A 25,854-nucleotide genomic window follows, 5' to 3' on the forward strand; every position below is an offset into this window, starting at 1 on the left:
TTCTCCCACACCGACCGTGCCGCACGTGTTGTGTTTCCAATCATTTCTCTGTTCCAGACGTCTGAGCGAGTTTTTGATCCGTGCTTCACAGAAACCCAAATCCATGAAAAACTATCGGACGCGAGTACAGCGGCTCCTCCCGGTGCCCCACGGCTGGCTGATGACGGACAGAAGATAATGGAAGGTCAGCCGCTAATCGAGCTGGCCCGCGGGTTCACGCCACGCAGGACCCCCGAAGGGAGCCGGAGAAGCGCTTTGTTAAATGGCGCCGGTGTTGCACGGTTTTAATAAAGAAAGCCGCCGCTGTTCTCACAATATCCATCAAAACACGTCAAAACCGTCTCTACTGTTAAAACACTGCGTTAAAACAGATGGAGGCCCGTGGTTATGATGGCTTTCGCGGCTTCAAAAATGGCAGCTCGCCATCTTTCGCAGTGTCGGAAGTTTCCTCATCTGAAGAATCCACACACAATGTCTCTGCAGCAACGAATAACAGAAGGAGGCGAGTATGCGATGATTTTATGAAGAAGATGGAAACATTCACAAGACTTTTATTTACTTTGAAAGACGTAATAACACACTGTTCCTCTTGGAAATGAAAACGTATATTTAGAGGCAACATTACACACGCTGGTAATACGCTCCCGATGTGCTATTGCATCAGTCGTGAGTTTTCCAGTTGAATTTAGTCCCAATTTGAAACATGTTGAAATAACATATGCAGAGGAAACTGCAAATACAAGAACATTTTTTAGGGGGAAAACTGACATTGCACATAGAAACGTTGGATGTTAACGCGCCGTTCTGACATAAGTGCAGCAATTGTGGCTTTATGATGATGATCCATCCTCATTTCTCAGCCGGTAGCCGGCGGAGCACTCGGCCCCCGGTTAACCCCGCCGCGGTCAGAGTCGAGCACCACTCGCCCAGTTTAAACGCAGCTTGTGGCGAGTGTCGGGGAGAGGTGCCGTGTGAAAGATGAGAGCAATAACACGAAAGTAGCACATTACTTTGCCCCTCCAGCCCCCCCCTCCACCACCCCTCCTCCTGAAGGGTGTGGATTGAACCGTTGCATCGCCTAAACCTTTGGGGGGGTAGAAAAGGTTGAGCCCGACGTCCCTTTACAGACTTCACCCCCACGCCAAGTTTGCGTGAGCGAGCTTTTGAAGGCGCCCTACGAGTGTCTAAGGAGTTACAGCCGGGGGCCCTGCAGGCATGCGCCGTGATTTGTGCTGAGGTTGTGAAGAATCACACTCATAGTAGTAATAATGTCCTCTGGGCTTTTCTGCCTTCCTTTCTAAGCAGCTGTGACTCTATCGCTCCTGCAAGGACCCCAGAGCCGTACCTTTATTTTGAAGGATAAAGGACGGAGAGAGGCATGTAATTTACACCACAGCGCTCGTTCAATCATTGCCGGCCAACAAGTGGGATGAAAGATAACAAAGATGATTCATTTGTGAGTTACGACTGACGCCCCCCTCCCCCCCCCCCCCCGTCTCCTCCCGCGGATGCTCAGTCACAGAGGAAGAAAAGCAAAGCAAGGTGCCGATGAATTCAAACATCAACTCTCCTTCCCAGTCTGCTGCAAACAGGCCCATTGTTCAACGTGAATCCGCTATCACAGGACACAGCCGTCCTTTTCGTGCCAGCGTTGTTGCCAGTCATTGATTAATTTGGTGCATTCTGGGAGGGGCGGGGGCAGGCCGATGGCAGCAGTCGCGTGCATTATCAAGTTGGCTTCGAACGGCCCGCCTGCAACAAATGTGTTAAATGCTTTTGCTACCGATTACCCAAACAAGCTCAATAACGGCAGGTTCAGAAGTGCTGCGGACGCATGCAGGTGGAAATGCACGTGCGCGCGTTCGGCTCAGTTTTAGCGGCCGGTCCCCGTGCCAGCCTGCAGCCAGAGCGGGGAGGCGGGAGTCGGCGCCTTCGCTGGATGGACAGGTCACGTCCGCGCTCAGAGGGTCAGGAGAGCTAATTAGGCAGAATGAATGACGTGTACCTCAGGGGCCAAATGCAATTACCAACAGAATGAAAGGCATAAGTAGAGGAGATAAACCCACGAGATGAGATGATGAAAGTGTAAATGTTTTAACTTTTAAGCCCTGAAATACCTGAAAATGAAATATATGCAGCGCTGGTGGGACTGGAGGGAAGCTCGGCGCGGCAGCGGCTGTGGGCCGATTAGCACACGGTTCACACGCTGATCCGTCGGTGGTCACTGCAGCCCTTCTGTCAGGGGGGTCTACGGACAACGTGACAGAGCGAATGTGGGCCCCCTTGCCGGATGAACTGATGAGCTAAAGAGAAAAAAATGAAACGCTGCGGCGTGAGGATGAAGGGGATCGCCCGCCTCCCCTCTCAGCGGGTGAGGAGCGTCGGACGAGGCCTGCAGACGGAGCGTCACTTTAAAGCGCATCGGCAGAGAGAAGCCGCTTGAATAATCACCAAACAGCCTCATCAGCTATTTCCCCAAACGAAAGAAAAGGTAGCAATGAGCAGACGACGAGCATCTCAGGTCGAACTGTTAGATTGTTTGATCGAAAATAAAAGACACACGGGAAAGCCGCCCCGGCTGTCTGCTGGGCTTCTTTCAAACACCGTCCCAGTCGGAGTCCCTTAATGTCTTTAGCAGCAGAGGAAGGATGTCGGGAGGAATTTGAATCTGAAGATGACACTAACAAGCACCGAGGCGGCATCCACGACAGCCAGAGAACATTTGCACATGCAAGTGAGTGAGATGAAGACATCACTGGTTAAAATACTGCGTTACGGATCCCGTTTTTACAAACACCATTAAGCTCAATTCTGAATTTACGTAAGAAGAAGACAAAGTGAAGGAAAGAAGCCGGCTACCAAACATACTTGTGGGCAGCTAAATTAACGGTTCCCCCCCACCAGCGCTTAGCTCTGTCGCCACTGTTGCCACACATTCGCATTAAATGCAAGGTAGGAAATAGTCCAATATGGATGAAATGCCTGTCATAAGGGCTGAGACAAACAAAGAAAGCAAAATACAAAAAGGTTCAACAGAACAACGAGTGGTTTTAGTGGCTGCTCGGGTCTGAGGTCTGAGCAAAGCCCCCCGCTGAGGGCCACCGGCACTTTAACTTTGGCAATTGGAAAAAACAAGTTGAAAGGGATTGTGGAAGCTTTGGTGTCTCGAGCCGAGAAAACCTGCGAGGGACAAAGCAGCACCCCGAGGAAACAGCAGGACGCCGGTAGAGGTGGTTTTTCCAGAAGGGTGCGGCAAGGTGAGTTAAAATATATATATATATTATATATATATATATATATATAAATATATATATATATATAGCAGAAACAGGGGAATCGACTGGGAGAACTTTGTTGCGGGGCTCTGTGTGGCCATCGGGGAGGCGCTTTGAATGACACATCGAAGAAAGACGCTTAAGTACAGTACGTCGAGTTACTGCAGCAACTGTCGCCTTGAGGCTGTCAAGACGTGACATTCTTGGTAAAAATGAATTTCCAGACTGCCGCCGACTTGGTGCTGAGCTTAGGATTCAAAAACAGAGACGGGGGCTTCAATAGTCGGCTGCAAAAGAACACGGGCCTGTTTTCTCATGCATCATCCCATCCCGGGGGATGGAATAAATAAACGTTAGCCACGGGGTGTGAGGGAGACCGGAAAGCCACCGGTACAAACAAATGATGTAATCACGGCAAAACGGTGGAGCAGAGGCAGGTGTCGAAAGGGTTCACAGCTCGCGGCAGAGCAAATAAAGCAGGATGAGCACATGTGGGGCACGATAGCCCAACACAAACACAGCCAACAGGTCTGGCCTGCGCAATAACCGGTGCCTTCGAGGCAGAAAGTCTCTGGGCATGACTTTTAGAGCGGCAGCACATATTAAAAGGCGTGACGGCAGCTAAGATAGAGAAAAAAAAAAAGACCAGGAAGGTACGTGTGACATTAAGGAAGCCCATAAAAACGCCCCTCTTAATGCATGTAGAGTAGAACTTGATCAAGCCTGGAGTGATGCATTAAAAATGAAAGAGTATCTGAGGTACGCTGCTATTCATCATATCACCTGGATGAAGGAGTGAAATGTGTCACAATGCTTTTTTAAAATTCTTTTGCTTTCCAAATTGGCCCAGGATGGTTGTGTCATGCACTCTGTTAGTCTTCGTTGAGAGGAGCCGCTATCAATTCCATTCTGACACTCGTGGTCCTGCAGCAGACCACAAGTCATTTGCCTTGATCCAATACGAAAGGTTTCAGAGTTCTGGCAGATTTCGTGGAAACGCGGTAAAACGGCATCCATATAGAAAGGTTTGCGCTCCCCACAACCAATGTGTTATGATCCACTGGATTCAACCAGTTCAACTCGTGTCGCTTCAACTTATTCAGTCCTTCAGCTTCAAACGTCCCTCGGAAAACCAGGCTTTGACTTGGGATGATTTATGACACATCGCTGACGTTAAATGAATCATTTCATAATTTCCTTTTTGTCAGATGATGTTTAAAATGCACTGTATCTTCTCAGGGAAACCAAGATTCTGCACATCACCTACACAGAGTCCTTAGGCCATCTATCTATTTGCATTCCTCATTATGATCCTTCTAACATCACGTGATCAGTCTTAAAGATTTCAGGTCGGTATTTGAGAGCCGTACAGTGCGCTGCAGCAGGACACGCTGCTTAGCTGCCCGCCGCAAGCCCCTTTTTACTGGTTATAACGATCGGCCGGTGGCAGCGAGCCACTTTGCAACATGGACAAAAAAGCGAATGAGGCCCTTTGAAGTCGCCTCCTTTGAATGGCGTCACCGATCATCGGTATCGCGCCTTGTTTCAAACCCGGAGGCTGCTTTGAAACACCACAAAGGCATCATGCTTATTGTGGCCCTTTTTTAGAGAATTGAGGAGTAATTGGAATTGGCGCCATCAGCCTTCGCTGCGCGAGCGGTTCTTTGTGATCACACTGATGTGATTCATCTTCATCGTTTTTGTTCTTCTTCCCCGCTGTATTTTGGATTGTTTGTTCATGTCGTTGTGTCTTTTGTTTAAGGTCTAATCTTATGTGACATTGTGCCAAACGCAGCCTCTACTACTTTCAACACGCATGTGTGTGATATTTTCAGATCCAACACAGGTTACGTGAAGGAAGATAAAGGGGGGGTGTACTTCACAAAAGGGTGGCTGGATGAGAAGAAACGAGCAGTGGAGCCCAGGAGGCTGCTCTCAGGGCCTCAGCTCAGCTCCCAATGGATGCTGGCGCCGAGCATCGGGCCCGGCCCGGAACAACAGGAGCCCGTCCGTTTGTCCCCCGTCGGACGGAGAAGGGACGCGGCGCCCTCAATTCGCTCTCAACCGTGTGTCCTTGAGAAGAAACTCTGAGACACTAATGAAGCGAACCACGGCCACACGGGCGCCACCACCTCAGAGGTTTCAGCGCGACTCGCTTCTCAGGCCTCCGACGCGGCGTTGCACTTTGAATCCAAATTAAATCGTGTTTAATCCAAATTGAATTAGCAATTCATGAGGTGTTTGTTGTGCCGAACACATCAGAGATCAATGTGGAATAACTCACTGAGACGCTATTAAATGTCCGTCTCAATCAAGTCTAGATGATTAATATTCCTACCGTAAATGTACAGTAAAACAATGTAAATGTACACTAAAACTATGTGGGGACTCCTGCAAAGATGATTCCTCTCAGTCAATCAAATAAGAGCCGTATGCTAAAGTTTATAATAATCAGACTTCATTTTATTTTAAATTCAAATAGATAATTAATACATTTTTAATCACTATATAAAGTAATTACCAACAGCCTCGCGATTCGTGGGTGACACACAGGAGACTATGAGCGGGCTCCTTCTTACAGACTGGACTAGCAGCTGGATTCACATCCATACAGTTAATTATTGTACAACAGAAGGTTTCTGCCAGCGAGGGATTTCTCGTGACTAAAAGAAGGCATCCTTTGAAGCCAGTGACACGGAAGTTCAGATAAATGACGAGAGATTCTTTTTTTCACGCTCTTGAATGGGAAATAAACAACAGGGACGGATTTTGCTCCCACGCGATGGGGCGGATACATAAGATGAAACGGGGTTACATGAAAGGTCTGCCCTCCAAACTCAATGATGGGCTCTGATAACCACTAAAGCTCTCTGTAAAGTGTTTTTGCTTTGTAAATTGTCAAATGAAGGAGAGTCAACGCGTTGACAACAGATTACTTTTCAAAAGCTCAGATTTGTTACGGATATTTTGTTGGAAAACATTCAGATGAGAAAATCATGACTGTGCTATTTATCTAGTAATTAATGAAGATTTGTATTTTTTTTTAGTTTTGCTTATTCTCCAGTTTCCAGCCTTCAACAGAGCTAATATCTCCAGCTTCAATATCTATGAACAAATATGAGCCGGTTTTCATTGAACTCTGTTATTTTCCTTTTAAAGCTCGCAGTAGGAGATAACGAGGGAAACGTTTTGAGCCCAAGTCTTAAGTCAACATTAAGAAATGGCTGTTTCACTACATTTCCCAGCAGGAATATTGTGCATGCACACATTTTGGAAAATTGCTGAATAAAAAGCCCGCCCCAACCAAGCAGGTGGGAAGTAACAGACGTCCAGAAGTGGAACTCGGAGACACAGATATTGTGGGCGACGTACATGATTATCCTGGTGAGAGAAATCCTGCAAGGAACAAAGTAACGCCATTACGGTGCTAACGCGGCCAGTAAGTTGATCACTGTTGCGGCTGCGGGCGGTTAGAGATTCTGATTGCATCTTCGTGGCGGCCTTGCGGCCACAAAAGACACCGAGGAAGGTAAATATGATATGTCACAAATTTCTTCCACCCTCCGCTGCCAGCAAACTGCACAGCAGATGGCTGGCAGGTGGCAATGAGGCGGCATTAACCAAAAAGTGAAAAAAAAAAAAAAAAAAAGAAGTTCTCTCTAATCTCATCCTCGACCCAAACAATGGAGGTAATGGTTCCGTAAATGGCAATTGTGAGGACGTGAAAGAGTTACAAAAAAGGCGCTAAGCGCATCATCAGTTTCTCATGAATTGAAATCCAGGAACCTGGCTGTGCTTTTGAAGATGAAAAGATTTATAACAGGAGGGGAAAAGATCTTGAGGCGTTTTTCATGTAAAGCAAGGTGATGAAGTACACCAAAGTCCTTTTTCGTGGTTAAAAATGAAGACCATACACTTTTGAGTTTCATCACAGTTTCAACACCTTCGATTCGGAGAATCCAGCGGGAGGAACTTACTACAAAAAAAGAAGAAGATTAGATAACAGCCCGCACTGAAATACTTTGCCAAAATTGCCAAGGAATCCTTTTGCCTCTGAGGAATATGGAGTAATGGGAAGCCAGTTGCAGTAGCAGGTCTGCAGTGCTGTTCACAGAACCCAATCACATCAGCGGGCGGGAAGGGGCTCGCCGTGCAATCCGGAGTGGATGTATCGACGCTCAGCGACCTCGACAACCTTTTTTTTTTTTTTTTCAGCTGAAAAGTCCAAGTGTGGTGTTGCTGCAGCTCCTGAGTGGACTGGAGCACTTGGTGTCTTCTTCACGCTGTGGCTCGCAGAGGGAAGAGCAATGTTGCAAATACATGATTTCCTCAAAATGAAGGAATACCGTAAGTGTTATGAAATAAAATAAAGAATAAAGAAATGAGGCAAAAGAAACACAGGAAGGCATGATGGAAATAAAAGGATGCTGGAGAAGTCATTGGGGCTCACTGCTTCCGGGACCATTTCACAGGTAACAATATTATGCTTTGTTGTAAACTCAAGTGTGTAGACAAATATGAACGCTGAGGAGTGTGAAGGTATTTACGGTCTTATTATACCAATTTTCTGCAGTGGAAGACGCTCGCTGGAAAACAGCTTGGTGTTCCACACTTAGCTTATCTTCACATGCTATGTGGAGGTGTTAAAGAGATGCCTTTCTAGTTTTCATTGTGGTTAACGGTGGACTGGGAGAGCGGCAAAGGAACACGATACTGTTTACACATCTGTAGAAGGTTCCCCTGGAGGGAGGCTGCAGGCACTCGCGTCATGAATGCAGTTTACAGAGGACCAATGAAGAGGAAGAAGAAAAGGTAAAAAGGCAGCATAGGTCTTCGGGACTTAAGTGGGTTGGCATTCATTTGGACTCACAGTACACCAGGACTTCAAATGACATCATTGACTGTCCATGACGCGCCTGCTTCGCTAGAGGCCGCTGTGCGTCAGCGTCGACGGTGACGTAGCGATGACGTACCCGGAAGTGTGTCGAAGACAGCAGCACCAGCAGCAGCAGCAGCTGGCTCGCCGTAGTTGGAGCGTCAAGCTAACGTTACGTCCCGCGGCAAGACAACATGCAACGACGACATGTCAGCAACGTCTAGAACTCTTCCTTTAGAAGACGCTGCGTCGCGGCCATTTGTCACATAAACGGTGTAACTAGAACCAGTAAGTCCCGCGACGTCATCACTGCTCCGTCGGCGTCTGTTTGGCTAACGTCGCTGAGCGCGCGACTCTGATTTAATTAAGTCCGTTACTGATTACTGCCTGTCAGCTAAATGCCCAAATCAGTCACTTTTCACCGATGTTGTGATCATGCCGTTTCAACAAGTTTGCGATACGTAATTGTTAGCCGTTTGGTTTTTTTGTGTAACGGTAAAACATTCTCACCGGATTCGGTTGTCAAAGATGTCAATTTAAGGGCGCGTCGCTCGTTGCGGATGCGCAGAGTTCTGTGGCGACGCAACAGCCGCACGCCTTCAATCTAAAGAGGTTTCCGCCGAATTCGGCATGCATATAAGAAACATGTAATAGGGCACATTGAACATTATAAAGACAAATGTCACCAAATAACAACGTGAATTCCCTCACAAGCATTTTTACAGTTCGTTTAGATTAAAAATCAATGAAGCTTGAAAAGGCCACACTTTGAAACACTTTTAGCACAACGCTGACAGAAAAAGAGAAGTAGCTGTTGACTTATAAGAAGTGACTTTCATTTCCACTTCAAGTCCGGGTTTCCTGTGAGCTAAAACATTTCTGATCATTGTGCAGTTGCAATTGTTTTAGTGACATTTGAAGCGGGAGTAATCAGCTCTGAACCAATAACTGATAACCGACGTCCCCTGCAGGCTTCTCGTCACTCGCTGGGACACCGGGACGTCTCCGGGCCGCTCCCGATGTCCTCCGGCTGTCCGCCCCAGTCGCCTGCAGTGGCAAAGTCTGAGGTACCGGTAGAGGGAGAATGCCCGCTGCTGGCCGCCACCTTCGCCTACTGGGACAACATCCTGGGCCCCCGCGTGCGCCACATCTGGACGCCGAAGGGGGACCAGCTGATGTTCCTCAGCGACGGAGAGGTCACCTTCTTGGCCAACCACACGCTCAACGGGGAGATCCTGCGCAGCGCCGAGTGCGGCGCCGTGGACGTGAAGTTCTTCGTCCTGGCGGAAAAGGGCGTCATCATCGTGTCGCTCATCTTCGACGGCGAGCTGAAGGGAGACAAGAACACGTGCGCCTTGTCCATTATCCTCCCGCAGACAGAGCTGCCCTTCTACCTGCCCCTGCACACCGTCTGCGTGGAGAGGCTGAAGCATGTTATCCGCAAAGGGCGCATTTCCATGCAGAAGGTACGCCGCCGCTCTCTCTCTGATCCCGCCACTTCCCACTGTAGGGCACGAGAGAAAGCACAGGAAATCCCTTTATACCCATAAACCTACTTTAAAACCCCATCCACCCCGAGTTAGTGATTTGAAAATGGATATTAAGTAATCCATCAACCCTGTTTTACCCGTTTGGGATTGCAACGTCGTTGCCAGAATAATAAAGTTGAATGCTCCCAACGCAGAGGACTGAATTAGCTAATTAGGCCTGAGAGCCAGTGGGGAGGTAACAATAGGGGAGACAAATTACCTGATGCACAACCCTAAGAATATACCAACGATGCAGAGGCCTCTGGTAGGAGCGTGCATATCCCTGTTACCTAGTTTCATCTTGTAAGACAGTTTCCCCTGTCATAGTAAATATTTTAGTAGTTTTTCTTGCCCCCATCCACCCTCAGCTCTCTCTGCCTGTTCTGGTGCTCTGTAACTCATCTTGTGTTGCTTTGAAGACATATGTAAGAGTCCTCCTCGCTGCCAAGTACTGCTCACCGGCCTTCTGGCTGGAAATTGATCCTCGACACTTTTTTGGCTCTGACCATAATGTATCTGTATGTATCTGTAGCATTGACTGGCAAAACCTGTCGAGTACAGCTGTGTGTATTTAAATACTTTATCTGAAGTGTTCTACACGTGGATCCTGCCGATTCATCAGTCCGGCCCTGATGGCTTTTACTTTATCAAAATTGCGTAAATCCCGGCGCAACGTTCCGTGGTAACGCCAGTCTCGGTTGCGTGTTTTCCCTTTTGCAGTCGAGGCTTCCAGCTCTGGAGGTAAAGTGCTGGACATAACTTATGTCTCCCCTCAGTCGCCCGTCACTCGTGCTTCAGCTTCCCTGTTTGCCCTTCCTCCGTCTTCAGGGCTACAACATCATCTCGGTGCTGAGCCTGGAGATCGTCCCCATAATGGAGCTGTTGGCCTCGATGAAGTCGCACAGCGTGCCCGAAGACATAAACGTAAGCGCCGCGCACGCATCAACAAACTCGTGCTTCAGGACTACCAGTGAGCAACAAAATGTGAAAGGGCGAATCAGAGTTTTTAATGTGAGTGTTGAAGCTTTGGGGAAACGCAGAGGAGGATGAATCATTTTCTTGTTGACATCTGAACTAATGGCTTCAGGGCTTCAGTGATTGACAGGCAGGAAGTGGACACATTTTTATTGAAAACAACGATATGTGACTTTTTGAAGAGGGAAAAAAGGAAAATAACTCTTTTCAGTACTTTAAATAGTTTCTATTTCCAAGATGATTAAATTACCCAGGTTCCCTGCGTGGATTACCACCCGGTGAGATTCAACTCATTTCCTTCTAATATGCAAATGCACCGGGGGGAAAAAAGCAGCACAAAAGAATCTCCCGGGAATCCGTCTTGCTGATTCCTAATTCGCTGCACAATGGTGCTTTTTTCCCATTTTCCTTTTCATCCGAGATCTTGCAAAAGATGTGCTCATCAGCACTTTTGTCTTTGTTGAGACCCATTTCTTAAAATGACTCATTTGTTTTCCCTCCCGCCGACTAGATAAAAGACACGGTGCTAAATGATGATGACATCGGGGACAGCTGCCACGAGGACTTCCTCCACAAGTAAGCACGAAAAGGAAAGACGCGTGACGAACGTCGCCTATTTAACACCCGTCAGCCGTCCAGCGGCGACTAATGGCTCGCCACTTAGCCCGAGTTCCCTCCCGAGAAAGGGCGGAGGCTGCAATCGCCGTCGGTGTGGAGAGTCCGCAGCGTCCTCGCCGGCAGCGGAGCTCCCGATCGCTCAGAGTCGAGCAGGATTAGCTGAGCGTCCTGTGGTGTTGACAAAGCGTCTGTCCCCTGTTCTGTGTTTACTGGAATTTTGAGGATATTTATAGCTGCTGCAGCTTTTTAATAAGCGAACAACAGACGTACAGAAGCCCTGAGGAGCGAGAGACTTTCCTTTGTTTTCTCTCCTGTGTTTATGACTTAAGATCTGGTTTTAGCAAGATAATTGCTCGTAATTACTAAAATGTTTCTTCATTTGTGTGACGAGGGAAAATACAAAGTCAGTTAATTAATTAGTTTCTTTCATTTGTAAATTTAAAAAAAAAATGTTTTTGTGTTTGTTGTAATACTCGTTTCAGCCATTAATTTCTAAAGATTTTTGTTTTAATGTAACAATTTTCTTATTGCCCTTTTTTTCCCGTACAGACTGGCTCTGTGTTTCAGCCAATGTAAGATTAGGTTTAAAACAATTCTTCAGGGTCCTCAAATAACGGACGGTCATAATATTAACTATTTACCTCAAAATATATGGAAAAGCCCACAAATATGACCAATAAATGACTACTAGGCAGATAAAACTCTCCATTGGCCCCATGTAAAGCCTCGCGTCCTCCTCCCTTCTTGATTCCATCATTACTCCTAAGAGATGTCATTGCCGATTAAAGCAGTGCTAATCGCGCTAATTGCTTCTAATCTGCATGTCTTTCTCTGTGGTTCAGGGCCGTCAGCTCTCATCTGCAGACTTGTGGCTGTTCCATCGTGGTGGGAAGCAACCCGGAGAAAGTAAATAAGGTAAATGCTCCGTGTTAGCAGGCCGCACACAAACATACTTGTAATGCATCTACATCATTTAGAATGTTTCGAAGTGTGTTGTTTTGCAGCTTAATGAGCCCCTGGTGCCCTGCTTTTTTTTTTTTTTTCAGTCTCTGCTGTTTCGGCTTACGGGAGCAACAGCAGAAAGCTTATCGGCGTCGTCTAGTGTGCAGATATCGGAATCAAACGAGGAGAAGTCGGACCCGCTGTTTGTTTATGAGCAGAAGTCGGCCGCTAACCGTTAGCACGATGAATATCAAAGGGCCGCGCCGCCTTGGCTTGTCATTTTATTGACCGGAGCACCAATTAGGTCGTATCTTTGATATGTGTCTAACAACAAGCCTCGCGCCAAATGTCACATCAAGGTCCACCAGCTCAATGTGGCTTCTCGCGTCAATTTGGTGCTGAGACGTAGCTCGGTCGAATAAATGCGTCGGCGTGCAGATACCCGCCGCGCTGTAAGCAGGAAAATTAAGGTGGAAACAAAAAGCAATTTATTTTCCGTTCATGTTTAAACCGTAGACCAAATGCGTCACGGTTCCTACCCATTGCACGCGCCTAACAGTTGCAATTATGTCCCGTTTTCTCTGTCTCCCCTCCGCGGAGAGCAAATCAATCTCTGAAATGTGACGGTTTCGGGTCTTTGTTTTGTTTTTTTGTTGCAGATTGTGCGGACCCTGTGCCTCTTCCTCACCCCGGCTGAGAGGAAGTGCTCCCGCCTCTGCAGGACCGACTCTTCTTTCAAATATGACACGGGCCTGTTTGTTCAGGGTCTGCTCAAGGTATCCACCAGCCTCCTCTGATCATGCTGCACCGTTCATGAGCCTGCTGATTATTCTGTTCTGCATTCTCCTTTGATGTTTGCCTGTTGTTGTGACCCAATTTCTTTTTCTTTTTTTTACAGAATAGTTGCAATAATATATTTTTATTACTCCATTACCAATTCAGATCTGTTGAAATTCATGCCGCTTTTTGTGTTTGTTCGTATGTTTTCATTTTTTTAATTATCTAATTGCATCGTTCAAGTTGAGGGTAAGCGAGTGATACACATGTTTCTTTGTGGTATTAGTGAATTCCACTCACTCGCTGTTCATTTGGTCATTAGGAGTCACTATTGTGCACATAAGCCCTGTTGCAGAGCTCCTGCAGGATCCCCTTTTATACATTTTAACAAGAGATGCAGCAGAGAACAATAGGAACGGGCCCAGGGAAGAACAAGAGGAAAGGAAATGGTTGTGAAATTATTTATTAGCCCTTCTGACCTGCATGTAAAAGCACACGAACAGAGAAGGAACGCAGGTGAAGCTTTAACGTTCCTACATCGACAGGTATTCAATACGCCCCCCCCCCCCCCCCTCCCCTCCTTATCTCTTGCTTCACAGGACTCCACAGGCAGCTTCGTGATGCCCTACCGCCAGGTGCTCTACTCCCCGTACCCGAGCACGCACATCGACGTCGACATCAACACGGTCCAGCAGATGCCGCCGTGCCACGAGCACACGTACAACCAGCGGCGCTACATGCGGTCCGAGCTGAGCGCCCGCTGGAAGGCGGACAGCGAGGAGGACGTGGCCCCCGACACGGTCATCCACACCGACGAGAGCTTCACCCCCGACCTGTGAGCCGCTCGCACGCAGCCTCTGTCCAGTGTCTAAAAAAAAGAGATTCTTTTTTTTATTTTCTTTTTTTAATGTCTTGCGTTGTAATATAACCTGGATGCTTATTTTTTTATTTTATTTAGGAATATATTTCAAGACGTCATGCATAAAGACACTTTGGTGAAGTCTTTCATAGATGAGGTAAGAATACAACGTCACCTTTTTCCTTTTTTGCATACTCCTCATTTCAAGACCAGAAAATGTCCTTTTTGTGAACTTTTTGTCATTATTAATATTCGGGAGAATAATGAGACGTTGTAATACGCTTTTGATAAAAACCTCAATTGAAAATATCAAACAGCAGGTTTTGGAGGTCATATCTTATATTTTTAATCAACAAATGAATAATAATAAGAAAGGAGCAAATAATATAGCCTGGAGAGCAAAGTTAAGAGACAACAAATCAGGTTCTTGTTTTTCATCTGTGTAAAGAAATGTGGCAAAGCGAACAGCTTCTCCTGAAGAGAATTATTTTTCCTCTCATATCTTCCATATCTATCAGCTGAATTTAAATGTGGATTTTACACGCTCTTCCATACTAAGTTAAGGGAAATTAGACGGCACATACCTCAGTATTGTTTAAGCCATTTACAAGCCAAAAACTAAAAGTTTGACTTAATCAAAGCAAACCAGATTTACCAAAAGGCAAGAGCATTGTAGGAATGTTCATTTCTCTTGTTGCCTATTCTATTTACATAGTATTCTAATAAAGCCTAATATAGCTCTGAGTGAGGATTCAATCTGTTTATTGAGCTATTGGTGCAAAAACCTGTTAAAGGGTGAAACTGCTAACTGAGGTGCTGTGTCGTACCCAGGTGTTCATGCTGAAGCCCGGACTGTCCCTGCGGAGCACCTACCTGGCCCAGTTCCTGCTGCTGCTCCACAGGAAGTCCCTCACGCTGCTCAAGTACATCGAGGACGAGACGTAAGAGCCGTCGCCAGTGAGACGTTTCATCCCAAATGAACAAAAAGCCAGCTTGTTCGGCTGCTTCACTCATAAACAACCCCCCCCTCCTCAGAGGCCATAAAGAATACCCAAATCTTGGCTGCGATGCACGGCTGACACTCGTGACTGTACGGAGGTGCACACACACGGTGGCCGAGGAACCTCAGCTGCTGAGTGTTTCAATGGTACCTCTTCACTGTGTGTTTACGATAGCCACCGTTGCATAGCTACTGGCAAGTTGGCGTTACATCTTTTCCACTGGTGAAGCACGGATGAGGAGAATTTACTGAGCGGACAACCCCTGTGTGACGCTGAGTAGGACGTAGACGTAGAAAAGACGTAGAAACAAGTTGTTGGTCCTCAAAGTAATTGATGGTAGTCACCAGATGGGCCTTTGGCATTCTCCTCCTCTTCCTCCAGTGCGCCATATGTTTTGCAAGTGCGTCGTTGTGCTTAGCCCCGCCCACAACAGCTGTTTTACAATATACACATATATGACAGAGCGTTTTTCTGTCCTTGTTGAACGGGACTAATTTAATACTTTGCAGCCCTTTTTATCAGATGAGAGCCCAGAGCTCTATGAGACAAATGAACAGGCGATGACGATGCAAGACCTGTTTTATTAACGTCAGAATAATCAATAAAAACAGATGCCTTAAATGACATGAAGAAAATGGAGCCTGTTTGGTGGCGGCTCGGCCTCACGGGACGGGTTCATCATGGTGATTGGTGTTGGGAAGAAGCTGTGACGAAGCGGGTTGCACGGCGAGCCATGAATCCTCAGCGCCTCGAGTGACAGCTTCCTCCGTCTACACGGCACGTATCGATAGGGGTGGAGGGAGGGTGGTGGTGGTGGAGGCTGGAAAAAGACGCCGGAGCATACGGCCAAACTGTTGAGTGACTTTCATCATTATCATCACAGCTCTAAACTGTTTTTATGAGGAGAAATGCTCTCCCCTTTGTCTCCCCCCCCTCCCGCCTCCCCACTGAGCTGCAGGAATGAGAGGTGCATGCCAGGTGTCAAGGTGACCTGCTGTATTTTTTAATGGCCTCACGCTAGAGTGTAATGCGTTAGGCAGTTAAGAGAAGATTCACTTAATGCTAAAACAATATAAAACCACCAGAAGAGCTTCACGTTCCCTCTCTGGGGACCTTGTAAATAATCGGGGCCACACTTCAGTCTCATCACGGGGGATTGTTTTTAAAGTGTAGTTGCATGAAGCCCTTCCCCATAGTGAGGCCATTAGCTGCTGTGGATGGCTGTTGGCTTGAGGGCAGAAACAGGAAGGAGCGACTTGTGCTGGAGAGGAACGATGAAAACGGAGAAGTAGCGAATATAAACACTTGAGTTCCCCGTCAGAGAAGAGCGTCGATCCTCCGGTTCGAAAACATCCAAACCCTCCTTTGCGCCCCTGAGTCACATCCATCCGGCCCACGTGAGTCTCCAGCTACCTCCGAAATTCTTGCTGCGCCACTGTCGCCGTGGCGACCCGGTCATCGCTCCCTCTGGGCTTGACTCCTCTCCGTCTGTGCTGCCCCAGCTGCACACTGACCTTCCTACTCCTCCCGTCTAGCTGTTCCACATCTGCACGATTCTGACATTTTGAATTGAGGGTTGATCGATGATGATGGATACAATTCAATCATGTCATCAAAACTCTACTTGGCCTGATGTTCAATTCCACACCCCAAAAGAAACTACACAGTTTTAGTTTTAACCTTTATTTTATTTAAGTCGATTTTAATATGCAGTTATTTATTAACATATATTTCTTTACTTAAATTGGTCCCAGAGATGTGATTTTAAATTGGTAGTTGGTGTCTGAACACATCTCACTCCAGAGACGACACCTGACTACACAACGATCAAACCTCTCGGCTCGGACGCTCGTGCGAGCGGATCAAAGCCCTGTTGTTTGTGTCGCTGCTAACGGCCTGAGGTCAAAGGTCGAGCCGCTATACAGGTGCCTCGACGGCATTGTTAATGCTCAGTAGCTGCATACATAATTCATTCGCGCACCAGCTGCGGCCCCAACTAGACGCTAATGCACATCCCCTGACCCCCCCCCACTCCCCTCTTCTCCTCCCCCCGCAGGCAGAAGGGGAAGAAGCCCTTCCGATCGCTGCGCAACCTGAAGACGGACCTGGACCTGACGGTGGAAGGCGACCTGTACATCGTCATGGCCTTCGCCGAGAAGCTGCGGGCGGGGCTTCACTCCTTCGTGTTCGGGAAGCCGTTCTACACCAGCATGCAGGAGCGGGACGTGCTCATGAGCTTCTGACGCGCTGCACGCCGTCTCGTCTTCGGTTTGTTGTTGTCGTCATTGTTGTGCGTGCGTGTGCGCGTGCGTGCTACAGCTCTGCTGGAATGAGAAGAACACAGCGATGTTTTGATAAATTCAAGGCGTGATTGTTACAGCTATTATGAGCCATTAGAATTAAAGTTCTGATATATCGCCTGGATGTGACCGGGAGCATAATGTGACTTTAATGTTTTTAAGAAGTGACTCTGAGCCGCGAGAGTTATTCATGTATTCTATGCCGTCTGTATTAATTTATGGCGTTGAAATTGGCTGAGCTGCGCCGCAGGACATTTGCAATATAATTTAGAAATCATATTTATTAAAACATGAGTTATGCCCGTGTTATACAATAACCTCAGAACTCCTGATCACCTGTCTTTTCCTGTTTTTGCTTTTCAAGAAATTCAATTAAAGATGCCGTGTTTATTGAATGTGCCGATCAAGTGACAATAGAAAGACAAGTCTCGTCACAACGAGTGTGTAGCCGAAGTGTGTGTGATCATTAAACGTGTCCGCAGCTGTGCGTAACGTGGATGTGCATTTCATTCTTCTTTCTTTCCTTCTCTGGACGCAGCGACTCGCGTATGTGCTGCTCCGATTATCCATCTCCGCTGGTGCTCTCGTTGATATGCTCCATGTTCACTGATTCCACCGATGCAAATTGTTTTCGGAGCGGGGTGATAATGCTGTGCCGTTTTCCATACATTTACATGTCATTTTGAATTCAGGACATGTATGCTCACGCTCGGATGGAGTTTCCATTGAGAAACATGACTTCTGTTCATTTAATCACTTTGATTCCTTTTTTGGGGGCACAACAACAGAGGTTGCTGGCTGGTTAACACGCAGGGAAAAAAATCACTTTAATGGAAATGGGACAGGAGGTTATGGCCGTTGTGTGATACTAATACAATACCTTCCTGCTGCACATGCTGGACACTTCTTTCAGTTGCTCATAATCAAGTTTTCTTTTTCAATATCAATGTGCCGAAGTTGGTCTTACTCAAGCCGCGATGTTCCTCGCCAAGGTTAATGGAACTGAGTGTGCCAAATGTCCTCCGTGTCATATATTATTCTTTTTACCGCAGAAGGTCTTTGTCCCATTGTCACACCGCCGAGATTCTGAACCCTTCTCTGTAATTCAGCATTAGGGGCTGACGTTGCCCTGAGGAATTATTAAGCTGTTTGGAAGAAAAAACATCATTTGAAACGACCTCATCTTGTGAAGACGGAGCCTGGTAAACATTTGTAGAGTAGAAGGTCTCGTATAATAACCACGAGTGGACGTCATATTTCATTACGTTGTCATGGGGATGTGATATGTTGGAGCAAAGTACTGTCCCGCTCTTAATTGCACATTGTCAGGGTTCAGGGTGTCAGGCCTTAGGGTACGTTGGGAGGGGGCGCTTTAGGCTAATGTTGGCTTTTGACTCTTTTTTTTTTTTTTTTGGTTCATTTCTGAAGCTCAACTCGACAAACCGAGTCAGTGTTTTGAACGTTTGTCGGCCACAGAGTTAATTACTGCGAATTATCCAAAATCTAAATCAGCTCGAAGATCTTAGTCTATCTGTACTTGCCTCAAGCTAGAAAATGATAATCAGGTGTCCCCTGGAGAACCTCCAAGTGTTTGCATATTCAAAACAGTGAGCCAAGTTGCTGTTAATCACTAGTGGGGTATCTGTACAGTGTCGTACCAGGAGGCTCTTTGAGGAATTTACTTCACAGAAAAGGAACAAGAACTTTTACGAGATTTTTTTTTTTTTTTCAAGCCATCGCCAAAATAGGTCGGTCTTGAGGGGACGCCTTGATTGGCAGGAAATGCTCTGAGCGTGATGTTTACCACCTTTTCAGTAAAACGACTCCTACGTGTTCCTGAGGGAGGCCTTGTTGTTGTGACTGGAGACGAGAGGGGGAAGGGCGCCATGACAACAGGATCTTGCATTAATTGCTCGGGCAATTATTTGAGATGAAACAGGAGTTTCAACCGCAACTCTTTTTGTTTGGTGCTTTAACACAAACATTGTTTTTGAGAACATGTAGGGACGATGAGAATAGAACGGGAAGTTAAATTGCCTCTTTTACTTTTTTCCTTTGGCCTCCCGGGTCCAGAATTTAACAGTTTTCAGCTGCTTTGATATTTTGCACATACTTTATTAGTCCTAAAAGGATTAATCTTACTGACCTTGGTGACTTTTCCTCTTTCACTACCAGTAGGTCATAGTTCTTGCTGACACACTAAACAAAGATGGTAAATGTGGGGGATAGAACCTCATATAAATATCAAATAGGCTCACTATTATGAAATAATACTGCATTAATCTAACCAGTTGTCATGGTATTTTTGGACTATTTTCAAAATAACATTCACTAATATTAATATGTCAGGAATGATTGAGTGTTATAATTATTTGATCATTTCCAAGAAATATGGTTAGCAAAATAAGAATGTGAAGAAAATATGCTACTATAACGTGTTGTAACAAAAAAACAGTAATACAAATACATACCATAATGAAATATAATATATTAGGGGGGGGGTTGTTGTAAGTGGACACAGTATACATATTTTTTATTTATAGCCTACTAACCAAAACTACAAAATCTTTAATGGCTCCACCTACTTCAATGCATTTATATGCTTCAGAAACTGTCTAATCTCCAATGTTTAATAACCTACTGGCCAGAGGCCTTATTCACTAAGCAAGATAAATATTCACAATATAAGTGTGAAATATATTCAACAATAAATATTAAAAGGTAATCTCTGATGAACGGCACGTAGTAAACCACCTTAATTTCTTTACTCTGTCTATGCATTTGATATGTTTTTATTTAAGTGTATAATGTGTGTGCATACATTTGTTTGATTCTATGAGCCTACATTCTTTTTTGTATCCTTTATAAACAGAATTAGGAACGTGTGGATCCCGCTGGTGCTGGAATTCAAACACACACGTACAGCACCAAAACAGCACCGCTCAATCCCCACTACTATAAAAACATTAACGTCCATAGGTCAATGGAGCAGTCTGTCAAATATGGGCGTGGCTCCGCTCACCATGGCCTCTGATTGGTCGGTCTCTAACTTGCCATCTCTCCCATTGGTCAATTTCGTGACCGCTCCCGACAGACCAAGAAGAGATGTTAACTGGCCGCCTGCCAGGTAAATATTCAACAGAGGATGCTAGCTGTGCCCATGTCTGACACGACAACGGGGCAGCAACTCCTGGATAACTGGAGCAAAGATGAAACCACATGCTTTATCCAGGACGTTAAGGTAATTTAAGATCACGACGTGACTTGTTTTCACAGTTTGAAGGAGGAGAAGTTAGAGGGTGCGGCCTGCTGTCATTAGCTAGCGAGCTAACCTCAGTGCTAACGTTACGGCATGTAGCCGTTAGCTAAAATCACTGCTTTATCCACAAGCTAACACGTAATTTGACAACAAGTTGTGTGGCAACACTGGAGGGGTCGACGGCCACGTCTGTTAAGGTTACACACGGCGCATAAAAAAGCTCGTTCGTGTTGCTCGTGCAGAGAGTATTTCCCAGGATTGACCAGCTGGGATTAGCTAACGTTAGCTAGCGTTAGGTCTATGTTTGAGTCAGGTAATTTGTGGCTCAGGGTTCATCGGAATTTCAATGAAATGGTAATCGAGCAGTAGGTCACGCCTGGGCATGTTTGACTTAATCCCAACGGACGGCGTAAAATGAATATAGAAAACCGTGCCGGTGACTGTACTTTCTGTTCAACATGTAAACAAAGCCAGGGACTGTCAAGTTGCGTCGCCCTCAAAAACCCCACTGTGCTCTTTTACTCTGACGATCTCCGTCGTGTTAGTTTGACAATAATCACCGGACTCTTCGCTGCGTCTCAACTTACTCGGAAACCCAATCTGAAAACCCCCTCAGGGTCTCGGGTGCACTGAGATCGATCAGTGACATCACCGATCGTCCTGGGATTACAGGAACACTGTGCCGTAAGCCGTTCCAAGAAAAGTCACACAAACACTTCCTTAGATCCTGACTAATGACAGAGTAAACAAACTCAACAGCCAGGAGTGGATTGAGCAGGTAGCTGGTGTTACGTTTATCTGGAAGATCTAAAGCATCTCTTATATGACACGTCAAATTCAACAGATCATTGTTTCTTGTGCGTCTTTGAAATATTGGCCAAACGCGGTTTGGCTACATTTCGGTTTTCACATTTACAACCAACATCGTGTAAAGTGGATTAGGTGAGGATTTGTGTTTGTGTTTAAGTGTGTGTCATACTTCTGTGCAACATCCTTCCACCAGCCTCTTGCCACACACAAAAAACAAGATAATCCTTCTTGTGGAAGCAAAGTGCACGGCACTAAACACGGCCTCATGACAAGCATATAAGTATATGTAGCTAATTGTTATCACGTGTGGCGTTACACCGTGAGCTTACTTCTTATGAGTTTTGGGTACTGTGCAAATGCTTTGAAGATTTTTTTTGATAATTCCCAAGTAGGTAAAGGGAAATGTGAACCAGTTTTGAGAGACATATAATCGAGTGCTGATGGAATTATTCCTAAAACCAGTAAATTACTGTATTCTCGTAACAAGAAAAACAGCGTTACAGCTGCGTATTTGTGCAAATCCGGTTGTCCCCGCTCAAAGTCCGCTGGTTTTTGGTTGGATGCCTGAAATGAGGTGCGTGGTGAACACCTGCTTAAATGCATCATTCTGACTGGTCTGCCGTTGGAATAGTGGGGGTGACATGATGTCATATGACTGTGGTGTTATAACGTATGAAGGTACAATCATTTTATGTGTGACAGTGAATACCGCTTTCTAATGGTATGAATTTGTGTTCATTTGTGAAGATTATCTTGCTGAATCAAACAAACATCCTGAAATTACTTTTTGAAATTATAATGATGCCGAGGTGACTAGAACGACGCAGCACTCCGTTTTGTCATGCAAGTTATCTGACGTTTTAGTTTTAGGTATCGGACTGAGAGCCTGTAGCCATGGATGGCCATGCTTCCAAAAGCAATGAAAGCGCTTTCCCCAGCTTGGGGGACCTGGATGACTTTCTTACCAAGCACAACTCCAACTTCATCTGGCTCCTCGTTGGTAAGTGCTCTGTGTCTGCAAAGGCCTACCAGTTTAGTTCAAACCTCTATAAGGTTAACACTCTATTCCAAATATCATAAAACATGACAAAGGGTTGTGGTGCTTATTGTTTCTGTTTATGTAATTCCATGTATTAACAAAGAGCACCATGTCTTTGTCTTTCAGCCACCATTCTGTCCTGTGGATGGATCATCTATTTAACTTATTACAACTCCCGCAACATTGGCCTCATCCTCACCCTCGTCATCAACCGACTCCACAAAGATGGCTACATTCACATCGGTGTGTTCATCCCGCTCTGTCACACAGTGGCGAATAGGGAAGAGAAACTCTGCCAACGCTTTCGGTTTCGGCAGCTCAGGCGGGCTTCTCTTGGTTATCAGCTCCAGCCATCCCCCGATTTGAATTCCCTTTATATAAATAACACGGAACTTCATTTCTAAAAGCATCTCGAGGCGATCAGTGCAAGTGCAACTATTAGTGATTAGTTGATTTCAAGTGCAGCTGGTCAGCATCACCTGCTCTGTCATACAACCCTGAACCCGCTCCACAGTAGAGCCTTGCGTTGAGGTGAGGGAGGCAGGGACACGGCGTGTTCTCTGATGAGCAGGTTTGAACTTGCTTGAAGGGGTGTGTTGTTGTTGCCAGGACCGAGGTGAGGAAGACATTCCTGCCCAGGATCTGAGTGGCACAACCGGTCTTCAGGCGCAAAGCTCGGCTGATGATAGTTGAAGCGCTGCGGTGTTCTCGCTCAGCATGCAGTAATTGAAACAGAGAAAAATGTGTCGTGAGCCAAAAATTATTAATGATGGGAAAACAATTTTTTTTCTTCAGTTTTTTACTCTATAAAGACTTTGAACTGTTTACAATTAAATCCTAATTAAGACTTTTCTCAGATTATTAAATATTTCACCAGCTTTAATTTATTTTTATTTTTTTACCAGGGCTCAAACAACCACTAATTATAACCTTTCCGACATTTAAATATTTCAATGAAATGAATTTGCACCACTGTGATCAAATTTAAACATCTTTTCGCTTTAAACACAATGTGAAAACGTGTCTGAACGCTCCGCAGGCTCCTTCTCCTTCTCGGTGCTGTCGGGGAAAGTCATGTTCCGAGATGTCTACTACATCAGCCAGGACATGTCCATCAGGTAACCCGCCATTGTTCTGCACTCTCCCGCTTACAATGCTAACGCTCTCTGACTTTTTAATATTTCTTTTGTCTTGGTTAAAGGATACAGGATGGCTTCCTCATATTCCGCTGGTGGAAGATGTATAACCCGAAACAAAAACAGCATGGTGAGTTTAAGAACATGTCATTAGCCGCTAGCCGGTGGTATGAATCTCCTTAAGAGATTTCTCTTGAAGCTCAAGTTAATGTTTCCTAATAGTAAACCCCCGTAAGACTTAATTCAAAGGTTTTGTTCCTCTACTTAATTAAATATAAAATGCCTTCTTAACCAGGCTGGGAACATTAAACCTCCCCAAATGGCTGGAGATATATATATATATATGACACACACACACAACATATGACAATGAGATGGTGGCAGACCTGTTTAATGTTGCTATCTCCCAAAAATTGTAAGATTTATACGTTAGTACCTGCATCAGAAGTCCAGCACGAAATCAATGTCCAGTAAAGCCTTAAATAATGAAAACAAATTAGCCATTGTTGTAGCAAACCGGCCTGCCAGTACCCTCAAACGGTTTCCATGGAAACTGAAGAATCTAATACAATGCAGTAAATGTCTTCCAAGGGAGTCTATGCGACGAGTAATTCCCTCAGCTGAGGAGGCAACTGTAATAAATGTATAGTTATGACCCCCCCCCCCACCACCTTAAATGGCCCCCCTACATGGAAGGATCCTCAGCATTTTGCTCTCTTGTGTCTCGTCTCTAGACCCCAAGGCAGAGACCCGGCTTTACGTGACAGTCAACGGCTTGGAGTTCCACGTCTACAACCGCACCGACCTCTACGCCCGGCTGCAGGAGACCTTCGGACTGGACCCCACACTCATCACTCCCAAGAAAGAGGACGAGAAGGGACCAGAGGATCAAAACAAGACACTGGAGAGGTACGACCGAGGGCCCGTCTGTCCTAACTTTTAATGGGAGGGCCAATTAAGAAGGAACCGTCAACATCTATTAGAGTAGACTTAATATTGAAATTAAGCTCCTAATATCCGAGCACGTACAGTGTTTTGCTTTCGTTGTTGTCTTAATTAAAATTTTCAACAAAAAAAGTCAACCTCTCAGTTGATAAATTAAACCGCAAAGAAACCAACAGGGATATAAAGTTTTCCTCAAAGTGCCGCACAAATATGCAGCCAAGGGACTCCGTCTGTTATGAGCAAATGCGTCAGAAGTGTCTCCACGTAGGACAGCTGTCGTCCTTTCCCAGAGACGGCCCAACGACTGGGGCCGCCTGGAGAATGCAGCGCCGTTGAACCGTTTGTAAGCCTGAATGTCTTCTGGTCCCCTGTGCAGCGTGAACATCAAAGCGGAGAGTCTGGACCACACGTCGTCCTGGCGCTCCCTCATTCCCGTCATCAAAGTCAACATCAGCACCGTGAGTTCCCCGGTCGGAGTGGACGGGTCAAGCGTAAGGAAACGTCCGTTGGGTGTCCCGGTCCATTCATTGCACGCGCGTCTGCTCTTCCCCCCCCCCCCCCGAAGGGTCGCTTGGCGTTCGGGAACCACCACCTCCCGCAGACTCTGTGTGTCAACTTCGAGGACGCCTTCCTGACGTACGCCACCAAGCCTCCGTCCAGCCACCTGGACCAGTTCATGCACATCGTCAAAGGCTCGCTGGAGAACGTGCGCGTCATGCTGGTGCCCAGCCCGCGCTACCTGGGCATGCACATTGACGAGTGAGTCCGCACGAGCTGTGAAATCCCGTCTCCTCAAAGGACGTTTCTGCTCATTTCTGAAACGTGTGAACAGAATTTTTCAACTTGTCTCGATTTCAGCTGTAACGCTGTTTTTCTTGTTACGAGAATACAAAAAAATATCCATGGCCGCATCATTTTTGAAGCATACTATCATGTCAATAGACATCCAGTGGCAATGATGTCCAACGCGCTCATTGTAATGTTTGAACATTTAAATAAAGGGACGCATCCCGTAGCTCCCCTTGTAGCTCACCGGTGCTATTTAATGAATCACACTTAAGGGAGCTGCAGGGTGCGAACCTTTTTATGGCCGTTTCCTTTTAGTCCGGCAGCGGATGCGTGTGAGCACTTAACATTGTTTATCACCGCAAAGTCGCGAAGGTTAATTCTGTGAGATGCGCTGCTCTCCGTCGCGTTTTCTTTATCTGTATTTACGTATATCTGTGACCGTCCTTCTTGCCGTTGAAGTGCATTTATTGCATATTCTTCAAAGCATATCAGCTATTGGACTAAAGATATCTGTCTATCTATATATAAACTAAACTTTGACCCTGTGGATTTCCCATCTAGACCTCCCAGGCTGATGGGCGAAGGCTTCGTGGTCATGCAGTCCAACGATGTCGACATCTACTACTACCAGGACGAACCCGGTACGCTCACGAATGCACAGACACACAAAAATTCCCAAGATGGAAACAAACAAACTCTCTCAGTGCTGCCAAAACTTCAAAAT

The 25,854-nt window shown here is 46.0% G+C and overlaps 2 protein-coding genes across 3 annotated transcripts in view; both read left to right on the top strand.

Annotated features, from left to right (window-relative positions):
• The first annotated feature begins 8,117 nt into the window (after window positions 1–8,117).
• c9orf72 (C9orf72-SMCR8 complex subunit) lies at window positions 8,118–17,648 on the top strand. 2 transcript variants are annotated; one of them, XM_078089377.1, is made up of 11 exons: window positions 8,225–8,439; window positions 9,123–9,617; window positions 10,401–10,421; window positions 10,509–10,604; window positions 11,167–11,231; window positions 12,116–12,188; window positions 12,875–12,991; window positions 13,592–13,827; window positions 13,951–14,008; window positions 14,683–14,792; window positions 16,909–17,648. In XM_078089377.1, the coding sequence occupies exons 2-11, from the start codon at window positions 9,171–9,173 to the stop codon at window positions 17,093–17,095; spliced, it is 1,410 nt and encodes a 469-aa protein (XP_077945503.1). In that variant the 5' UTR covers window positions 8,225–8,439; window positions 9,123–9,170; the 3' UTR covers window positions 17,096–17,648. The 2 variants fall into 2 exon arrangements, with proteins under 2 accessions (XP_040056080.2, XP_077945503.1); XM_040200146.2 differs by lacking the exon at window positions 10,401–10,421 and having other exon boundaries at window positions 8,118–8,439.
• Window positions 17,649–20,215: 2,567 nt separating this feature from the next.
• Window positions 20,216–25,854, top strand: part of kiaa1109 (KIAA1109 ortholog) — a 49,458-nt gene continuing 43,819 nt past the window's right edge. Inside the window, exons 1-9 of the mRNA XM_078089378.1 lie at window positions 20,216–20,393; window positions 22,086–22,221; window positions 22,387–22,503; window positions 23,300–23,378; window positions 23,462–23,526; window positions 24,131–24,305; window positions 24,718–24,799; window positions 24,907–25,100; window positions 25,692–25,771. Coding sequence (XP_077945504.1) covers window positions 22,116–22,221; window positions 22,387–22,503; window positions 23,300–23,378; window positions 23,462–23,526; window positions 24,131–24,305; window positions 24,718–24,799; window positions 24,907–25,100; window positions 25,692–25,771 — 898 coding nt within the window. The 5' untranslated portion in view covers window positions 20,216–20,393; window positions 22,086–22,115. The remainder of the gene's footprint in view (window positions 20,394–22,085; window positions 22,222–22,386; window positions 22,504–23,299; window positions 23,379–23,461; window positions 23,527–24,130; window positions 24,306–24,717; window positions 24,800–24,906; window positions 25,101–25,691; window positions 25,772–25,854) is intronic.

The sequence above is a fragment of the Gasterosteus aculeatus genome, chromosome 15, assembly GCF_964276395.1.
Source record: "Gasterosteus aculeatus chromosome 15, fGasAcu3.hap1.1, whole genome shotgun sequence".
Classification (NCBI taxonomy): domain Eukaryota; kingdom Metazoa; phylum Chordata; class Actinopteri; order Perciformes; family Gasterosteidae; genus Gasterosteus; species Gasterosteus aculeatus.